The sequence below is a fragment of the Centrocercus urophasianus genome, unplaced genomic scaffold, assembly GCF_019232065.1.
Source record: "Centrocercus urophasianus isolate 14NV4802_14NV808 unplaced genomic scaffold, USGS_Curo_1.0 seq_29, whole genome shotgun sequence".
Taxonomy (NCBI): Eukaryota; Metazoa; Chordata; class Aves; order Galliformes; family Phasianidae; genus Centrocercus; species Centrocercus urophasianus.
Genome location: NW_024884855.1, coordinates 6,796,401 through 6,814,724, shown reverse-complemented (window position 1 = coordinate 6,814,724; position 18,324 = coordinate 6,796,401). Strand labels below are relative to the sequence as shown.

Genomic DNA, 18,324 nt, shown 5'->3' with positions numbered 1-18,324 from the left:
TTTTTTTTTTTTTTTTTTTTTTTTTTTTTTTTTTTTTTTTGCCCTTTAGTAGAGCTTTAGTTCGTACACCTGGGTGGCTGTCAGCTAGGATTTAACTGGGGAATGTTGCAGGGCAAACACTGTTGGTTCTGCATGGGGAATCAGGCTGCTTACAGCAGCCTAATCCTGAAGGAGCTTTCAATAGAGAGACAGCAAACTATTCCAGCAAGTAGCAGTGCCCTGCCTGCAGCAGGACTGGCTGGGGATGGGGGCTTCACTGCGAGCTGCTGCAAAGCTCAAGCTGAGCTTTCCTCTGCGCTGTTGCTAACAGCCATGGCATGAATCCAGAGCGACCTGTAGTTATATCAAACACTGATAGGATCTAGGTTGTAATAATTTTAGCTATGCTTTTTTTAGTCTGCGGAGCAATCTGGTAGCTGTCATTCCTTTGACAAATACTAATTCCCAATTAAATCTTGCAGAAAGAATGAGTTTAAATTATTGCAGTTGTTTAAGCCTCACAGAGGGTTCTTCATTACAGTGGGCCACGTGGCTGCTGCTGAGCTGGAAAGGGAAGAGGTCCTCTCCCCATGGTGGCACTGGTGGTGACATCCCTGCCCCAATCTGCACTGGCTGCAAGGCAGTGTGCTGAGCTGGGAGCACACGAGCAGCAGAGTCAGCCAGGAGCAGTTCTGTTTGATCTGGTGGTGTGTGAAGCTCCCAAGGAATGTGTGTGCTTAACCTTGCAAAGCCAAAAGGCACAAGCCCTCTATCCAGGAGAGGGAGAGCAGCTCTAATTGCATGTTGATGGGGCATGTTAAGTGAAGGGATGTAATTGCTCCTTACAGTGCAGACCAACGTTGTCAGTATAATTGCTGGGGCTGAGGTTGTGGGGTTGTTTTATGTTGCACTCTACTGAAGTCATGGCCAGGCACTTGTGCTTTTGATGTCTGAAGATGTGGTACAGTGGTCTGTTTTGCTCATCAGTTCCGCAGCACTGGGAGCTGAGGACGGTGGTGTTTATACCACTTACTTCTCCAATTAAGTCCAACTGTGTGCAGCACTGAGCTCTGGGGTGCTGAGATTGCAGCCATGTGCTGGGCTCAGGCTCTCCTGCCCTGCAGCTTTGGTTTTGACATGGTTTTTGCATTAATGCTGTTGAAGCCCTTATCAACACCGTGGTACTGAAGCATGCTGCTCTTCATTACAAGCTCTGGCGCTCCAGTGCTCTGCTTGTAGCAGGCAGAGCTCGCGTGCCCGTTCAAGCTGAAGTTCTTTGAAATATGGCAAGGTCTCCAGGAGCTGAAATCAGGCATGTATAATGTAATGCAGTTGGCAAACCTAATTATAGCTGGAGCTATTAGTAGAATGCATGATTATTTAAATTGTAGACAAAATAATCATTAAAATGACCTTCTTTGCATTATCCTGCTAAAGGTCACCCAATCACAATGCATTAATAAATATCAGAGTTGCTCCAGGAATAAAGAAGACCAGCGCAGTTTCATTCTGATTTTGCATTTTATTTTGCCAGCTCTTGTAGCTTTGGGAAAGGGTTTCTGTGACAGTGCTGTGTGCCTGTGCTCACTGCTGATTGAAGCAGCTTTGTCTTTGTCTTGGGCTCCTCCATTCCTGAAAATCTCCACAATTGTTTGTACTGCAGAAAGGGTTGATGCTGCTTGCTTTTAGAGGAGAGAAGCTTCATGGGAACGTGAGAGCTGTGGGACCCACAGGTGTTTTAGCAGCAGAAGCTGTACCAATAGCATCAGTGCATGCACAGTGCCCTGCTCACACCCCATTGCCGGGTGCCACGCTGCAGCTCACAGCAGGGTGCAGGGACTCCCCCAGGTGTGTCACCCCCCCGCCCTCAGTGCACAGCTGTCGGCAGCACCCTGCCCCTCCGGCAGCCCTGTTCTGCTCCAGCCCCATGCTCTTCCAGCCTCTCTGCAGCTCACTGCTTGCTTTTCTCTTGCTAATTAACTTCTCCATCTCCCGGCGGGTGCCATCTGCCCCTCGTGTGAGGGCACATGCAACTCCGGCAGGTGCAGACGGCCCGTGACAGCTCCTGCGGGATGAAGATGTATCCACACTGCTCCCTCCCAGCACCTTCTGCTGCTTCCCTGGCTCTGCAGAGCCGAGCTCGCCCGTCTGCCATCCGCACATGGCTCCAGCCCTGCAGTTTGAGCAGCTCTGCTCTGAGCTGCCGAGGAACGCTGCCTCGGGCAGGCTCTGCCTGCTGGGTGCCATGGCCGTACCTGGGGGCTCCATGCAGGGTTCTGACCTGAGCAGTGAGAGACTTCTAGGTCACTCATGAGTGCATGGCACCATCCCAACGCGTTGTGCTGAAGCAGGGCTCTGAGGAGCTGGAAATTAATAGTCAAGGTACCAGAATGCCTGGCCCCAAGTCTGTGCCACCTTGTCTGGGTTGGACAGCTCGGCAGGAGAGGTCACAGCCTCTTGCTGACACCCTGGTGACATTTCTCAGTGCTCCCAAGGGAACGCTGTCTGTTCTGTCCTTCAGGGCCTGCTCTGCTCTAGTGGGAGGGAAGGAGGAGCAGATTTTCTTTTCTTGGCAAACTTCGTTGTAAGTGTTCTTGCTTGAAGTCTCTCAGCATCTGCATGCGCAGGGATCTCGTCATCTCTGTCTCCATGGTGCAAAAATAGTCTCTCTGTGCAGAGACTTCAGCCCTGCTTGAAAATGATCCCCAGAACACCCAGTTCTGGCATGTTCCGCGGCATGGGGAAGGGGAGGCAGTGCCTCCTGCTCTGTGCACTCAGGGCTCAACTGCACGGCTCTAAGCTGCTCCTCCATCACCCACAGTGCTGTATGGGGCTCAGTCCCAGCTGCTTCCAGGTCCCTGTAACATCCCCAGGGTGGCAACTGAAGAGGAGCCCCCGGCACCTGGAGATGAGCTTGGTTTGCTCTGAGCAGGGGCGTGGGAAGCTGTTGTGAATGTGCCCGCAGGTCCCTGTGTGCTGCGTGCTTGTGTTTTCCACCTCTGACTTCTTTGAAACTCCCACTTCCAGAGGGAATTTAAAACCATTTGCATGAGGTGGAAGCTGCCTCACTTTGCAATGAGCTTGTGTCTTATTTTATGAATGACTAAAGCTTTTGGTTGCCTAAACAGGAATGTCTCTTTCCAGAAGGGAACACAGGAACTGCAGCACTTGGGGGCGGCTTCCTGCCCATGCAACACTTCAGGGCTCAGTGGCACACGGCTCCTGCTGTATTCACACTATTACCCACACTGGGCACCCTGCAGGGCACAGACAGGGGCAGCCTGAGGCCCCGTTACCACAGCTCAGCTCTGTGCTGGCTCAGAGCTTTGGGGATGCAGAAGGTTTCTGCCTGTGGGCTGTTCCCCATCAGCGTGTGGAAACTTTCGGGTGCACTGTGCCCATATCTCTGTGGGTCCCTGTTCCACGCTGCGCTGTGGGAGCACCCGGTGCTCTGTGCCAACAGGAGGTTCAGTTGGGGCAGCACGTGGGATGCTTCCAGCTCCCAGTACAATGGGTTTGCTGGAGCATGTACCTATTCCATTGCACTTAGCGGGTGGAATTAAATGCAGCTCAATTACCAGTCCATCCTTCTGGTATCGCTCAAGTTATCTGCGACACTGAGAAAGAACAGAGAATCTCAGTGGTTAGTGCAGCTAAAAGCTTCAGTACCTGGAGTGCTTGGACAATTCATTTAAGGGAGGGTGCTGTATAGCCGTGCCACAGCTCTGTTCTGCCTCCACTCTTTATTTATTTACATACCTTGCAGTGCCCTGCCGAGCTCTGTCCTGGTGCCTGGGCACCTCTCCAGGCTGTCAGCTCAAATGGCGGAGCTGGGAGCCGTGCCTCATCCCAAGCCCCAAGCAATTAACCTGAGATGGAATTAAGCCGGGCAGTGCCTGCCATGGCCTCACCCTGCATCCAACCTCAGGAGGGAGATTTCTGAGCTTGGTGCCTTTGGAGTAGGGGGGGCTCGCTGACCCGCAAAGCAGTGGGGCTCTCACAGAGATGGTCGCTAGGAAGTCCTAATACAGACAGAAATCAGGGCACTGTGGTGTGCACTCCTGACTGATTTTTGGAGCAGGTTTATAATCTTCATCTTTTATTTCCCTCCTAGGATCCCCGAAGCAAACACAAGTTTAAAATCCACACATACTCCAGCCCCACCTTCTGCGACCACTGTGGCTCGTTGCTGTATGGCCTCATCCACCAGGGGATGAAATGTGACAGTAAGTAGTGGTGCAGCGGGGACAGAACAGGAGAGGGGGGTCAGCACCCCCGGAGGGGGGACAACATGAGTCTGTAGGGTGCAGGGAGCTGGGGGAGCTGAACAGGGAGGAGATGGCGTGAAAGGAGAGGGAGGAGGGTAGGAGAGAGACTGGTTATTTTCCGAGTCAGTCTTGTGCAGTCCTATTTAAAATGACTGTGAACATACAGCGTCTGCTTACGCCGTCTGCGGGGAGCAGCACACCCCGGTGCTTACCATGTGCTGGCATCCTCATAAATATAGAAGCTTACTGTCTGTTATGGGAACAGCATATTCATTATCACCTTTAAAATGTTACCAAGTAGAAAGGGATTGGTTTAAATGATCTGTATATGGGTAAAGCTGTGGGGGTATTTGGTGCCCTTTTTGTATTCCTGGTGAATCCAGCTGAATTGCCAGTGCTGCACTGCGGTGGGGTGGAAGAGAAATAGAATCACAGAATTGTTTGCATTTCAAGGGACTCTAAAAGGCCATCTGATCCCACTGCCCTGCCTTGAACAGAGACATCCACAGCTCCATCCGGTGCTCAAAGCCCCATCCACAGTCTGCAGAGCTGCGGCACCACCACCTCTCTGGGCACCCCAGGGAATGGGAATGATGACTAAGAGCCCTGCAGCCCGTGTAGGCATGAGAAGGAGGAGGGGGGACATGCCTGCACAGCACCCACAGCCTCAAGACTGGTTGGGTTTGGGGTCTGTTTGCTATGAACCCACCCCGGAAGGGGGGGCCAAGAAATCTCTCTTCTCTCCCGCAGCCTGCATGATGAACGTGCACAAGCGCTGCGTGATGAACGTCCCCAGCCTGTGTGGGACCGACCACACCGAGCGCCGGGGCAGGATATACATCAGGGCCGACATCGAGAAGGACGTGCTGACTGTCGTGGGTACGTGTGGCACGGGGGTGAGGCCAGGTGGAGGGCGGGAAGTCCCTCCGATCAGCACCGTGAAAATGCGCTGCTTGGTTCGTGCTGTCCATGAGATACGAACGCCTCTTTCCCGTCATCTCTCGGTGCCGTTCGCACAGCGGCCCCCAGCGCCCCAATCCCGGTGCGCCGCTCCCGGTGCTCAGCGCGGCGCTCCGCTGCCCTCTGCCGGGCTCTGTGTCCCCCAGCCGCAGCTTTGTGACAGAGGGCTGTCCCTTCTCAAAGGGCTTTGGCCACCAATATTTCGCAGAGTTAGGGAAGTATTAAGGTTGGAAATTACCTTTAAGGTCGCCAAATCCAACCACGACCCATCCCACCGTGCCCACTAACCATATCCCTCAGTGCCACATCTCTACCGTTCTTGTGACAGTGATCCCAGCACCACCCTGAGGAGCAGTGCCAGTGCCTGACAGCTCTTTTGGAGAAGAAATGTTTCCTAATATACAATCTGAGCCACCAGACACAGGGAGGGCTGACCCAACCCAATGTCACACCTGGGCTGGGGCGGATGGACGCTCAGAACTCACAGCCCCACAAGCACAGAAGCTCCTGGCATGGGTTGCCATTCTCATGATGCTGGAGGCAGGGCAGAAACTCCCTCAGCCTCTTCTGTGCAGCTGGAATTTCTTTTCTTCAGTTAGATTTGAAAGACGGTTTTATTTCTGGCCCATTATGGAGGTGTTGGTGAAAACATGTCATCTGTTGGCTTTTCCAGAAAGGCAGGGAAATGTACTGTGCTCCCCAGCTCTGCTGCATGGGTAATGAAGGAGTGGGAGCACTTTGAGAGAGGAGAGACTCTGTGCACTCCCTGCTAAGCTCCTTCATCTCCGCCCAGGCAGGTGAGGCCTTGGGCTTCTTGGTCCTAAATTTGAAGGGGAGGTGGAAATGTCTGCTCAGACCCAAGCAAATACATCCCTGGTCTTTGGGAGCCGCCAGGAGCCCTGCTGGTGCCTGCGTTGAGTCAATTCCAGGGAGTCAGCAGAGATTTCCTTTGCCTCAGTGACTGTTTGCTTAAAGAAGAAACAAGCTTCAGATAATAGCTGGGTTTGTGCTGTGTTTTTGGCAAGGAGAGGGCAGATCCTGCAAAAGTGGGAGCGAGCTGAGCATGGTGCCTCTGGGGGCACACAAGTGTGGCTGGAGGCAGTCTCCCCAAACCCATTGCTTTCCTCAGCAATAAATCTAAAGCCCCCCCTGCTGCCAACCTCAGAGATTCACCGCCTTTCCCAATCCCACATGTTCTCCCTGCTGCCAGCTCTGTCAGCTCAGTGCAGAGCACCAAAGGTCCTGCAGCCGAAATGCAACCAGAGAGAGGCAGCAGTGCTGCCCATCATGGCAATGGGCATCAGGGTTATAAAATCATAGAATCATTTGAGTTGCAGGGGACCTCTGAATGCTGCATGGTGCCACTCCCTGCACTGAGCAGGGACACATCGGTGCTCAGAGCCCCATCCAGCCTGACCATGGGTATCTGCAGGGATGGGGCACCTCTCTGGGCACCCTGTGGGCCTTGCTGCCCTTACCATAAACAACCTTTTCCTCATATAGCCTGAATCTCCCCTCTTTTAGTTTGAAACTATTTCCCCTTGTTCCATCACAGCAGATCCTGCTATGCAGTCTGTTCCCTTCTTTTTTACAGCCTTCATTTAGGTACTGAAAGACCACTCACATCTGTGAGAAAGGATGCTGTGCCATGCGGGCATCAGCTATTTTCCAGGAGCTGTGGCTGATGTCTGTGCGCCTTTGGTCCCTGGCTGCAGGGCACGATGCAGGTCCCTCTGCTGGGGCCAGATCCCTGTCCTGGCAGCTGTGCAGAGCCCATGTCCAGATGCAGTGCCGCTGTGGCACGGAGCATTGCAAATGGAGTAGGAAACAAAGGTCTCTGGTGCGTGCAGCTGGGCAGCAGCGAGTGCCTGCAGGTGGCAGCATGGGCACGCGCCGGAGCTGAGGAGCGCCGTGCTGCTTTTGCATCAATTTAAACTTACAGGGCTTTGAGGAAATATTTTGGTATTTGGTGTTTTTATTTTCTCCCTGCTTTCTCAGCTTCTTTTTCTTTGTAACGATATGTTTTCCCTCCAACTGGGAGAACGAATTTTTTTGGTTAAATAGCACGTGTTGTTTAACCTGAAGGACTTTGGTCACCGGGTGTCCCGTAACTTTGCATCTGCACGAGGTGCTCACAGTCTGCACCTCACCAAGTGAGAAGCACTGAGGAAGGCAGCGTGCTGGAGCAGCCACTACTGTGAGGTGCAGGTAACCACAAACCTCAGCACAGCGTGGGAAAGGAGTGGGCACTCTGCAGCAATTCAGGGCCCGGGTTTGGACATTGCTGTGATAGCCTGGAGCCAAGCTCTTGCTTTGCTGCCTGGCAGCACTCAGCATGGCACGCTCCCGTTCCCAGACTGTTCAATGGTGACATGAGAAAAATCCCTATTTCAGGCTGCAGAGCTGACTCTCCTCATTAGAATCTCAGTTTTAATTGCTTGTTTGTGTTCACAGAGCAGCTCCCTTACAGCTGCTTACTTTGGATGTCAATGAGTAATGGGCGCACCCAGGAGGGTTCAAAGCACTGTGAGTGCCATTGTCTGCTGTGCAGGGATGTTGCTGAAAGTGCAGGAATCTATTGATGCTTCTGGAGTTTAAAAGTGCCTGGCTTTGTCTACCACACGGGTACCCAACCTTTTGGCTTTCCTGGGCCACACTGAGTGAAGAGCAATTGTCTTGGACCACATGTAAGAAACATAGGTCACTCTGAAAGCAATGCCTCCTATTTATTTTCATGAAAACCAGAACAGGTACAAGGAGCACAATGTCACTATTGGATAGAGTAGTTTCTCAGCCCAAAAGCGCTGTTTTGCAATGTAGTCAACACCATTAGCTGTGCATTTTTGCCAGTGATCAACAAGAGCTGCGTGCCAGCAGAAGTGCCCCGTGTCACCACTGCTGAAATGTACCACCAGCACCTCTCTGTGCCACAGCCACTCTTTGGTCTCCATCAATGGTCACCAAGTGTCCATGTATATCAGTGGGCACTATTTTTTCTGCGTGGAGGAATTCAGTTCCACCACGTTGCTTCATCCACACCTCCATGTTGGATGTCATTGTGTCAGAGTGCCCCTCTGCTGCTGTCTGTCACACAGCAACAACATGTAATGGGACATTGGTGGGAAGGTTCAACTTCTGCTGCCATCCCACTGGCAGCTGCCTCTGCTGTCATGGGCCAACATAATAGAATAGGAGGCATTACTTTTGGAGCAGCCCATGTATGTAATATAGTTAATGCATATAAATGCATATTAATGCATAAAAGAGAGCAACAAAACCATAAAACTGGTGGGATATTTCACCTGGTTCAATGAAAGTAGCTGCAGTTCCTAGCGAGTTCTGAAGGGGTTGGGCAGAACCCAGCCTGTGTTCTCTTCTGGGCTTTTATATCTATCTTCTTAGCAGGAAAAGACTGCTGGATAAAGTAGGAAATTGTAGCAAATTAAAACATCATCAAGGCTGTGCACATTTTTGCTTTCGTAATGGAAGCGCTTTCCAATGCGGATTCAAACTGTAGTATGAAAAGGCACAGATATTTGATTCTGGAAAGCAGAGGAGCAGAGAACCTGCAGCCATCACCGGCTGTGCTGAGCCTAGGAACCCAGCTCGGGCTTCTTGAACTTTCTAGTTCTCTTTCACTGAATTGTTGATTTCTGCTTGAAAAATCAGACAGTGATTTAACGTCAAGCAGAAGCATTTTGATTTTTTTTTAATGGAAAGATATTATTATTCCCATTAACAGAATGTCTAGGTCTGCATGCTGAGATCGTAACACGGGGTAATCAAATCTCATGCTTCAGGGTGTCAACTGATTGACTCTGAGGGTCAGGAGGTATTTTATTTTCTGTGCTGTGAAGAGCTGAGCGATGGCCTGATACATTCCTCGAGAGTGCCCTGGTGCCACAGCTGCCTGGATAGCTGCAGGTTGCTATAGGTTGATCCCAGAGCCTTGATGTGGCACAGGGCCATGTCCCCATGCTGGGATGTGTGGCCATGAACTGGTCCTGCTCGTGCTTCTGGTGCCCAGACCAAGGAGGCTCATCACACAGTGGTTTGGCAGGATCCCATGTGGGACAATGACACTCTCTTAGCTTTTGGGAATTTTTACCGTTTGAATATTGAAAATAATCATTTTTTTCCTCCCCAGTAAGAGATGCTAAAAACCTAGTTCCCATGGATCCCAATGGCTTGTCAGACCCCTACGTGAAGCTTAAACTAATCCCTGACCCCAAAAACGAAAGCAAACAGAAGACCAAAACCATAAAGTGCTCCCTGAACCCTGAGTGGAACGAGACGTTCAGATTGTGAGTACAATGTGCTTGAATTTGTAAACTAATTTTTCTTGCCCTCTAAGAATTAATGTGATTGCATTTGCTCCGATTTAATCATTTGGAGATATTAAGCTGATTTGGCTGAGAAATGATTCCTTTCACCCCATACGCATGGCTGGGAGGCACTCCATGCTGTTCCCAACTGCTTTCCAGAGGTGGAAGGTTGCAGCCATGCTGTCCCCAATCACACGTCTCACCTCTTCTCTTCACTCTGCTGCAGCCAGCTGAAGGAAGCAGACAAGGACAGGCGGTTGTCAGTGGAGATCTGGGACTGGGACCTGACCAGCAGGAACGACTTCATGGGCTCCTTGTCCTTCGGCATCTCCGAGCTGCAGAAGTCTGGAGTTGATGGATGGTGAGCCTGGGGGTGTTTCAGAACAGCAGAGCTCGGGCACAGTGACTTCTCAATGGGAGAGTGGCTCCTGCAGGGACAGCAGTATCCCCAGCCCTTCTGTGGGGTTCTTGCAGCTCCCCTTGGGCAGTAGGACCGTGAGGATGGGCTCTCTCTAAACCAGGAACACTGCATGGTGCTGGCATTGCTGTCCTTGTTACTTTACCGGAGAGGAACACTGGGTTTGCACGATCGCACAGAATGGGTCTGCTCCTTTCCATTCTATCTCCTCCAGTAGGATACATGCCCTCTCATTCACTTTCTATTTTTTTTTCCCCTAGTCACTGATGCCTGAGAGCTATGCTACACTCCACGCTTAGCATGTGAAGTGCAGTAATTGAAAACAGACATTGCATGTAGATTTTGCAAACCCAAATGGCATGGCATTAATTTACTTGGCGTGAGGCTGGGACATCCTCCTGGCTCAGCAGGCGCAGCAGCCCCAGGCTGCGTTCTGCCCTAAAGACTTGGATGGAGACAGAAATTCTGCTGGGGAAAAATAAATGTCCCTCCCTCCTTAATGCACCATCACCTGTGGGTTGTATGTCCTTCAGCTGGAGCCAGTACATCACCTGCTCCCCATGCAGCACAGCGATGGCTTTCCCAGGCTTTTAGAAACCATGTAAGCAGAGATCTAAGCGATTTTCCTTGTCACAGTATTTGGCAAGAATAAGCTCTGAAAGGGGCTCTGATGTATATTTCATATCTAAACAACTGCAGTTAATGGAGAAAACGAGCTCAAAGAAAGAGTCTGTCCCTGTATTATGCAAATGGCGCTTTGTTCATGCGCTGCAGCCGCAGCCTCTGTAGATAACACCCGGCCGATTGCTGCTCCGTTGGGCTGCTGGGGAAGAGGGCTGACAGAGCCAAAGCTTCGCCTGAGGCTGTGTGAAATGCCTCAGATCTGAGCAGAACCTCCATGATTTCTGATAATGGCTGGTTAAAGTCTTCCTTTTCCTGTGAGAGCTCCGGCTGCATGCTGAGGACTGCCAGTGCCAGCCTGTGCCCCGAAGGATGCTCCCTGTCTCATGGGGTGGGCCCTGTTCCCTATGGAATTCAGCCTGTCCCCACACAGTAGGACTCTGCCATAGCCAGGAGGACAGGATCCCCCAGCCTGCCTCATCTGCCTCAAGGAGGTTTGGGGTAGGCTGGCATATTGGAGGTGGCATCAGAGCTCTCTCCTGCTGGGCAGGGGGATGCTGGCCAGCCTCCAGCCCCACTGTGGACCCCAAAACCCCAAAACCAGTCCTGCTCAGGTATGTGTCTGGAAGCTCTGCAGATAGGGGGCCAGGGGGTGCAAGGTTTGGGATCCATCCCACCTTCTCTTGGGGAAGGGTTTCCTGGACAAGGAGGGTCGGCACCCTCCCACCCCCTGCCCTGACCCCCTGGCTGTCTTCTTCCAGGTTCAAGCTGCTGAGCCAGGAGGAGGGGGAGTACTTCAACGTCCCGGTGCCTCCTGAGGGTGAAGAAGGAAACGAGGAACTGAGGCAGAAATTTGAGGTGAATTGAGCTGGGAACTCAGCAGGGTCTGTGGGGCAGGGCAGGACCCAGAGAACCCCTCCTGTTTGCACTGGGGCAGATTCTGAGCAGTGGGGCTGCAGCTCATAGCTCATAGTGTGTGGCTGTGCTGGGATCAGCAAGGTTTGGGTAACAGTGGTCAAGGAGTCAGCGACGTGGGCTGGCCTGCTGTGGGCTGGCCGTGCACACCTGGCATTCAAGAGCCCAAATTTTATTTCCTTCCACCCTCCTGCCATGCCCATGGCTGGTTTGGATCTCTGCAAAGGCCTGACACACGGTGTCACCTCTCAATTCAGGTCTGCAGGCATGGTGAAATCCAGTGCGTTTCTGCGTGTGTGCATGAAATAGAGGTGGAACCTGGTTGGTGCAGCAAGCTCTTTGCAGAGTGTTCCTTGCACTGCTGCGCTGCAGAGCACAAATTAAAGCACAAGGATTTGGATAGAGCAGGGCTGGGAAGAATGGTTCATTCCCATAGTCTTCTCCTGGGATTGACAAGATGGTTTTAATTGCCACGCATTGTGTGAGCTGTCCTTCTCCTGAAGCGTTTCATTCCGATTTGGAGATGCAGTGACCTCTCTGTGCACGTCTGCAGCTCAGCGGGTGGTGGCAGCAATCAGGGGATGAGCGGGGAGAGGGAACAGTCGGTGGTGGAGGAGGAGATGAGAGGAGAATAGTGCTTTGGTGCTTATGTCAATCTGAAAATACCGCAGAGATTATTGCACAGCGCAGCGCTCTGTGTAACGTTTGCTTTGTGCACTGCTAAGTCTGTGCTTGTTCCCGTGTCTCTACCTACAATCTCATGGCTTTTAAGAAAACATTGCTTCCAGTTGCAAGGAAAGCAGCACAGCAACCATCGTTCTTTCACTTGCATTATTTCAGATAGTGGATCTTGGCCATTTTTCAGCAGGACTCATACCTTCCCAGTACCCTGGGAATGCACACAGGAGACCAACCTGGAATGAGCTGCTCACCAAATGAAATGCTCATCATTCCGATGTCAGCATGAGCTCCATACCTGCAGCATGGGACTGGGGATTTGGTTCCTTTTTCTCAATGCTCCTCCTTTCTTCAGTTTCACATATGTCTCATTTATATATAACTTGCCTGAATATCGAAGGAAATAAGGCAGTTCTAATGTAACAGCTGACATACAGCCATATGCTGTGGTTGTCAGCTCTATGAAGCATCCTTGCACTCTGTGGTGTTCCGGCAGTGTTAGGATGGTGTGTTGGGAGCTGTAGATGCTGGATTGGCTGCAGGTCAGGGAATGCAGCATCCAGAGGTGACCTCATGTGGCCATACTTCATCTGCATCCCCTTCTGCATCTTCCCTTGGTGGTTTCGCATTGCAAAGCCCCAGAAAGGCAGCAGTGCCCGGTGCTGGCAGCGCCGCTCCCGCTCTGCCCGCGTTGTGCTGCCCAAAGCCCAGCAGGATGCCTGCAGCACTCACTGCCAGTTCTGCTCGGCCCTTATCAGCTGCTTGCTGGGACAGCTTGATAGATGCGAACGTCAGCTGCTATTGCATAAATTCCGATGTAGTAAATTAGCTATGACAAATGGAGCTGGATAACGAAGGTCAAGCGCTTTTTTTTTTTTTAATTTCTTTTTTTTTTTTTGTGCGCAGTGCTTGACATGCTTCAGCTGTAAGCCTTAGAGGTCTCCAAATTGTGTCCACGTTAGAAGTGCATTAAAACTGGTTTTGAGGGTTTCTTTACTCATTTAGAGACAGGCGTTAAAGATGATCGTATAGAAAAGCGAGGCACCTCACTTCGGGGCAGGGATATGCTCTTCTTTCTGAGTGGGCTCTTGCCTGGAAGACCTTTTCCCTCTTGGCCCAGCTCCATCCCTAGCCTGGCTTTCAGGTGGATCACCATCTCCTGTCAGGCCAGTGTGACTGCTGGAGGGGCAGTCTGGGGTGGCTTAAGCACTGCAGGGTGATGAGATGGACACCCCTCCCTCCCCCTCCTTCTGCCTTTCTGCCCCACTGCTGCAAGGCTGGGGCTGCACACAGGGCAGTGTGCTCCTAGGTGTGATTCAATGGGAATGTAATGATTGCCCTTGAATCTCGTTAAAGCCTTGTCTTCGCAAAGGTTAATTTAGTGTCAAATTTGATGTGACAAGATTGTTTTTTAACCGTGATGGAGTGTTTAGGAAAGGTTTCCCATAACATGATTGTTTGCCTGCTGATAAGTACACGTTTCTTTTAGAGATCGCTTTGGAATATAATAGGATAAGGATTGCTGAAGGCAAAGTTACGTGGCTGTGTTGGCTGCCATGGTGGCCGGGCTGCTCCTGCTCGGCTCTGTGCCTGCGCTCAGCTCCAGCCGCATCCCACAAGCAGCCCACAGCTGGGGCACATGTGGGGCCTCCTCCTTCAGCAGTGGGGTGAAGAGGGAGCATCCCAGGCTCTGTGCTCTTCTGACCGGAATCACGAATCGCTGTGAGCTGGGGGAGATGTGAGAGGTCCCTGCTGCTGGGACAGGGGTGCTACTGGCACACTGCAGAAGTCTGAAGGTAGTAAGTGGGGAAAGCTTTGCATTCCCAGAGCAGTGCCTGCATTTCCTTTTCTGTGTCCAAAACTCATTTTTTTCCCTATCTGAAAGCTGTGTGTACTGCTCCACTTGCAATGCTCGCAGGTCTCAGTCTGTTGAATGCTTTCAGCCTCTTCCTTTCCCTGGGGCACTTGTTTGGAGCTGTGTTAGCAATTATGATATTTGCAAATCCTTGAAGCCATTCCTTTAGTTTTCAGCGCAGGGCTTTTTCAGATGTTTGTAGGTGCTGCAGGTGCCCTTGAATGGGGGATTTTACAGCGAGGAGAACCTTGCAATAACCAATTAGCAGCAGCGGAGGTTAGGAGCTGGCTGGTGAGGCTGCTATCTGGAGGAGCTGCGAGCAGCAGCCAAATTGAACTGCTGGAATCGGGTTAATGGAATTTCATGCTAGACTGAACTCAATGCAAACCTTACACTGTGGCATATTTCTAAAAATTAAAACCGAAGAAATTGTGAGATAGCTTTTACAAATGGTAGTTGAGCAAATGAGATAGCCCCCGGACCAATGAGGAGGTGCCAAGCAACTGATGAGATTCTGTGGTTAAAAAATATGGGGGTTTGTGAGGGCTCCTTAATAAGCAATTGTGATTTAACTGGCTCGTGTGATTGCTGGGGGATGCAGAAGTGCTTTCTATTCTGTCCTTTCAAAATGAATTTGTTGCTTCCTGTGTTCAGCCTGAGCTGGCACAGGAGGGCAGTTCTCTCTGATATCAGATAGTAACCGTGTTGGAGCTCAATAAAAATTCCTGCATTTTACATTAAAATATTTGTATTCATCTGTTCTTCACTCACAAGGTGCAAACAGTGGGCAGCTCTGTGAGGACAAAGCTCAGTGAAGCCCCAGTTTACGCTTTGGGTGGCCCTGACCACGCTATGGGGCAGATTTTGGGGCAGCAGTGGGGGCTCAGAACATGGAGTGCTCCTCATCAATGGTGTGTGGTTTGGGTCTGAGAGCATCCATGGGGATCTGAGGGCAGCATGAAGATCTGAGGACATCTTTGGGGTTCTGAAGGCAGTTCAGTGTTTTTATGACAACCCCTCCATGCCCTTTCCAGTAATTTTTGTCTCTGTCTTTACAGAGGGCCAAGATTGGCACGGGCTCCAAGGCTGTGGATGAGAAGACGACAAACGCCATTTCTAAGTTCGATAACAACGGGAGCAGAGATCGGATGAAGCTCTCGGATTTCAATTTCTTGATGGTTCTGGGGAAAGGAAGCTTTGGGAAGGTGCGGTAGGATGTGTGCATTTGCACACTTTGCACTTAAATGTTTGCAGTGCTGTGGTGTGTGGCTGCAGGCAGGACGGGAGCTCCGTGGGCTGTGCTGAGTCAAGGTCAGCTCTGAAACTGCCAAATTTGGCCACCACAAATGAGACTCTGTGCTCGGGAAGCAGTTTGTCCTCTGCCTTTGAAATTCTTTTATTTGGCCTTTTTTCCCCTTTAATAATTACAAATATACACGAACATTTTAATTAATTTTCCAGACTGGCTCTGAGTGGTAACAGAATTTCATTCTTCCAGTAATTATGTGACTTGGAGCCTTCATTTTTCTTGGGATCTCGCCAACGTTGCCATGATTTCCATGAGAAATCCCAGCCCTTGGGTTGCTGCCGTGAGTTCCATGTGGGCTGGGCAGCTCTGTGCTGCCACGTGCTCCGGGGCCGCGGCACTGCGGTGACAGCCGGGCTGACGTGCTCTGATTAGCAAAGTGCTTTAATTGCAGGGAACACGGCGTGTAAACCTCCTGAGTGGAGGCAGACGGAAGCACGGGGGAAGCAGTGCTAACTCACCTGCACAGAGCAAAGCACCGTGGCACCGCATCCCTCCCCATTCTCCCCTCCCAGTGTGTGCAGCACCCCTGGAGATGAGCAGTGGCACTGCTGGGGCATTGGGTGCTGCTGCTCTGCTCTGTGCTTTGTGTGCTCTCTGCAGATGGGTGAGCAGCAAGCGCTGTGCATACACCTGTGCTTCTCCCAGCTTATCAGTGCAGCTCAGCTGCTTGCAAGCACAGCACAGGGTGCAGCAGCAGCTCTCTTCCCAGGGCTGGTATGTAGGTGCAGAGTGCCCTGTCTTCACAGAGCCAAAATCCTGGCTCTGAGCAACAGCCTTTGCTTTTCTCTCCCGCCCTCCCAGCAAATAATCTTTTAAAGTCTACTGCTTGGCATCTGGAAGCTGTCGTTGTTTTTATTCCCTCTTCTTCCTTCTTTTAATTTGAGAAACATTAACAAACCCTTCAGTCGGCATCATGGCTTATATAAGGGAATGTGTGACAGAAACTGTTCCCTGGAACAGAATGTTATAAATATGCTAATTAGCGCTTATTAAAACCGAATGTTGGGAGATGCAGCCTCAGCCTCACGTGTGCCTGCACTCTGCTGGAGCCGTGCATTGCATTTAGGGCCACCCAAGCACCGTTGGTCCTACAGCCCTGATGCTTCCCCAGGGCCAGCAGAAGGGCAGCAGCAGCAGCTCACTGCCCCTGGGCACCACTGCCAACCCTGAGCACAGTCCTGCTGAAAGGGGGAATTGTTTCAGACTAAAAGAGGGGACGTTTAGATTGGACAGAAAAAAGAAGTTGTTGATGCTAAGGGCAATGAGGAATGGCACAAGGTGCCCAGAGAGGTGGCAGTGCCCCATCCCTGCACGCACCCATGGTCAGATTGGACGGGGCTCTGAGCACTGATGGAGCTGTGGGTGTCCCTGCTCAGTGCAGGGAGTGGGACCAGATGGCCTTTAGAGGTCCCTTCCAACTGAAGCCGATCTGTGATGCTATGATTCAATGATTCTGTGGCTGCTACGTCCTACTTTCATCACTGCTCTGCCATGACCATGCAGGGTGAGCAATAGCCACACATTGGCCTCCCTTCCTTTGCACTCAGCATCAGAACATCTCCAATTATTACGCTGGAGCATTCCCAAACAAATGCTATGTATTACAGGAATAAGTCAAGTGCAATATTAGCTGTTTGTGCAGGAGTGCTGTGGGATGAAGGCTCAGCTCAGGTCTTGTTGCACTCTGGAAGATGGGACCGACCCCTGGGCACGTGGCTCCCATGGGTGTCCCTGTCCTCAGGGCTGCAAGTGGTGCCAGCACTGCCCCCAGCTTGGCACGGGGATGGGAGCTGTTCCCGGCTGAGGAACACGGCGCTTGGCACAGCTCGCCCTGGGTTTGCTTTGCTGTAATATAAATAGAGAGGAGTTGAATTCTGAGGCTTGCTCATATTTTTGCAGCTAATCAATCTGTCGTGCTATCAAGCTGTCAGTTGTTTCTGGGATTTTAGGGTGTTTTTTTTCTGATAATTTTGCCTCTACAGTTATGGTTTAGAGTGTGATGGGAGACAGTTTTCCTGTCCCATGAACATCTTCCATCTGTGAGATGCTGTCCCCAGTGTGGGATGTGGCTGAGGGCCAGCAGCTGGCACGTGTAGGCACAGCAGGGGCCGGGACTTGGCTCTGTCTCACAATGGTGCTCCAGCTCTTAGGCATCTGCATCAGTGAGCTTTCTTTGCGTTCCTGCTGCTCTGCAAACCAGCATGTCCTGCACAGCACTGCTCGAGGCACTGGGTGAATGCACTTGTCCTAATCTTCTTGATTTGCAATGCAATGGGTACAAATCTGTGCTGTCACTAGCAGTGTTGCTGAAGCCTGCTCATCAGCGGCTGTTCTTCTTTTGAGACTTCAGCTGTATCTGTGCTTCAGTCACCATAGGAACTGTGATGCCAGCACACTGAAGCCAGCCCAGTACAGCTCAGTGCAGGCTGCCTTGTGCATCTCCATGCGGGCTGCCTTGGGCAGTTTGGTGCAGGCTGGTAGCCCCTGCAGGTCCTGCTGCCCCTCTGCTGCTTGGAAACAGTCCCAGCCTGCTGCTGCTCAGGCAGGCTTTGTGCACGGTGTTCAGGTGTGGAAGTTATTCTCTCTCTGGGCAGTCTCTTCTGCATGCATGTGCAAACTTGTAGGGGTGACAGCATCCTGGGCAATACCAGTCTTGACTTACCCCTCTGGAGCTGCTCACTGTGCCAGCCCAGATGTGCAGAAGCAATGCAGTAATGTGGTGCTCTTCATCCCTTCTGCACACACGCTTGTATGTGCTCACACTCGGGCTGCCGGGTGCCTCTGAGCAGCATGCAGCACAGCTGAGTGCTGCCAGCTGCACAGAAGCCCTTTTGCCCTTCCCTTGTCAGGGCTGGGTCAGCTGGAACACCACTCTCATTGGAACATGACACATGAAACATTCACAGCCCTGTAAGGCCGCCAGCAGTTCTTCGCATCAACAGTGTGCTGGCAGCCTCTGCCCTGGGTTGGGAGCATGTGGGAATGTCAAGCTGTCA

At 51.5% G+C, this 18,324-nt stretch overlaps 1 protein-coding gene across 2 annotated transcripts in view; it reads left to right on the top strand.

The window, feature by feature from the left end:
- PRKCB (protein kinase C beta) overlaps nucleotides 1-18,324 on the top strand; it is a 75,228-nt gene that overhangs the window by 34,770 nt on the left and 22,134 nt on the right. For both annotated transcript variants that reach the window (XR_006170397.1, XM_042827812.1), the window contains exons 4-9: nucleotides 4,094-4,205; nucleotides 4,998-5,126; nucleotides 9,355-9,511; nucleotides 9,759-9,893; nucleotides 11,333-11,429; nucleotides 15,078-15,224. Coding sequence is in view for 1 of the 2 variants with exons in the window: in XM_042827812.1 (XP_042683746.1) it covers nucleotides 4,094-4,205; nucleotides 4,998-5,126; nucleotides 9,355-9,511; nucleotides 9,759-9,893; nucleotides 11,333-11,429; nucleotides 15,078-15,224 (777 nt within the window). In the remaining variant the exon portion in view is untranslated. The remainder of the gene's footprint in view (nucleotides 1-4,093; nucleotides 4,206-4,997; nucleotides 5,127-9,354; nucleotides 9,512-9,758; nucleotides 9,894-11,332; nucleotides 11,430-15,077; nucleotides 15,225-18,324) is intronic.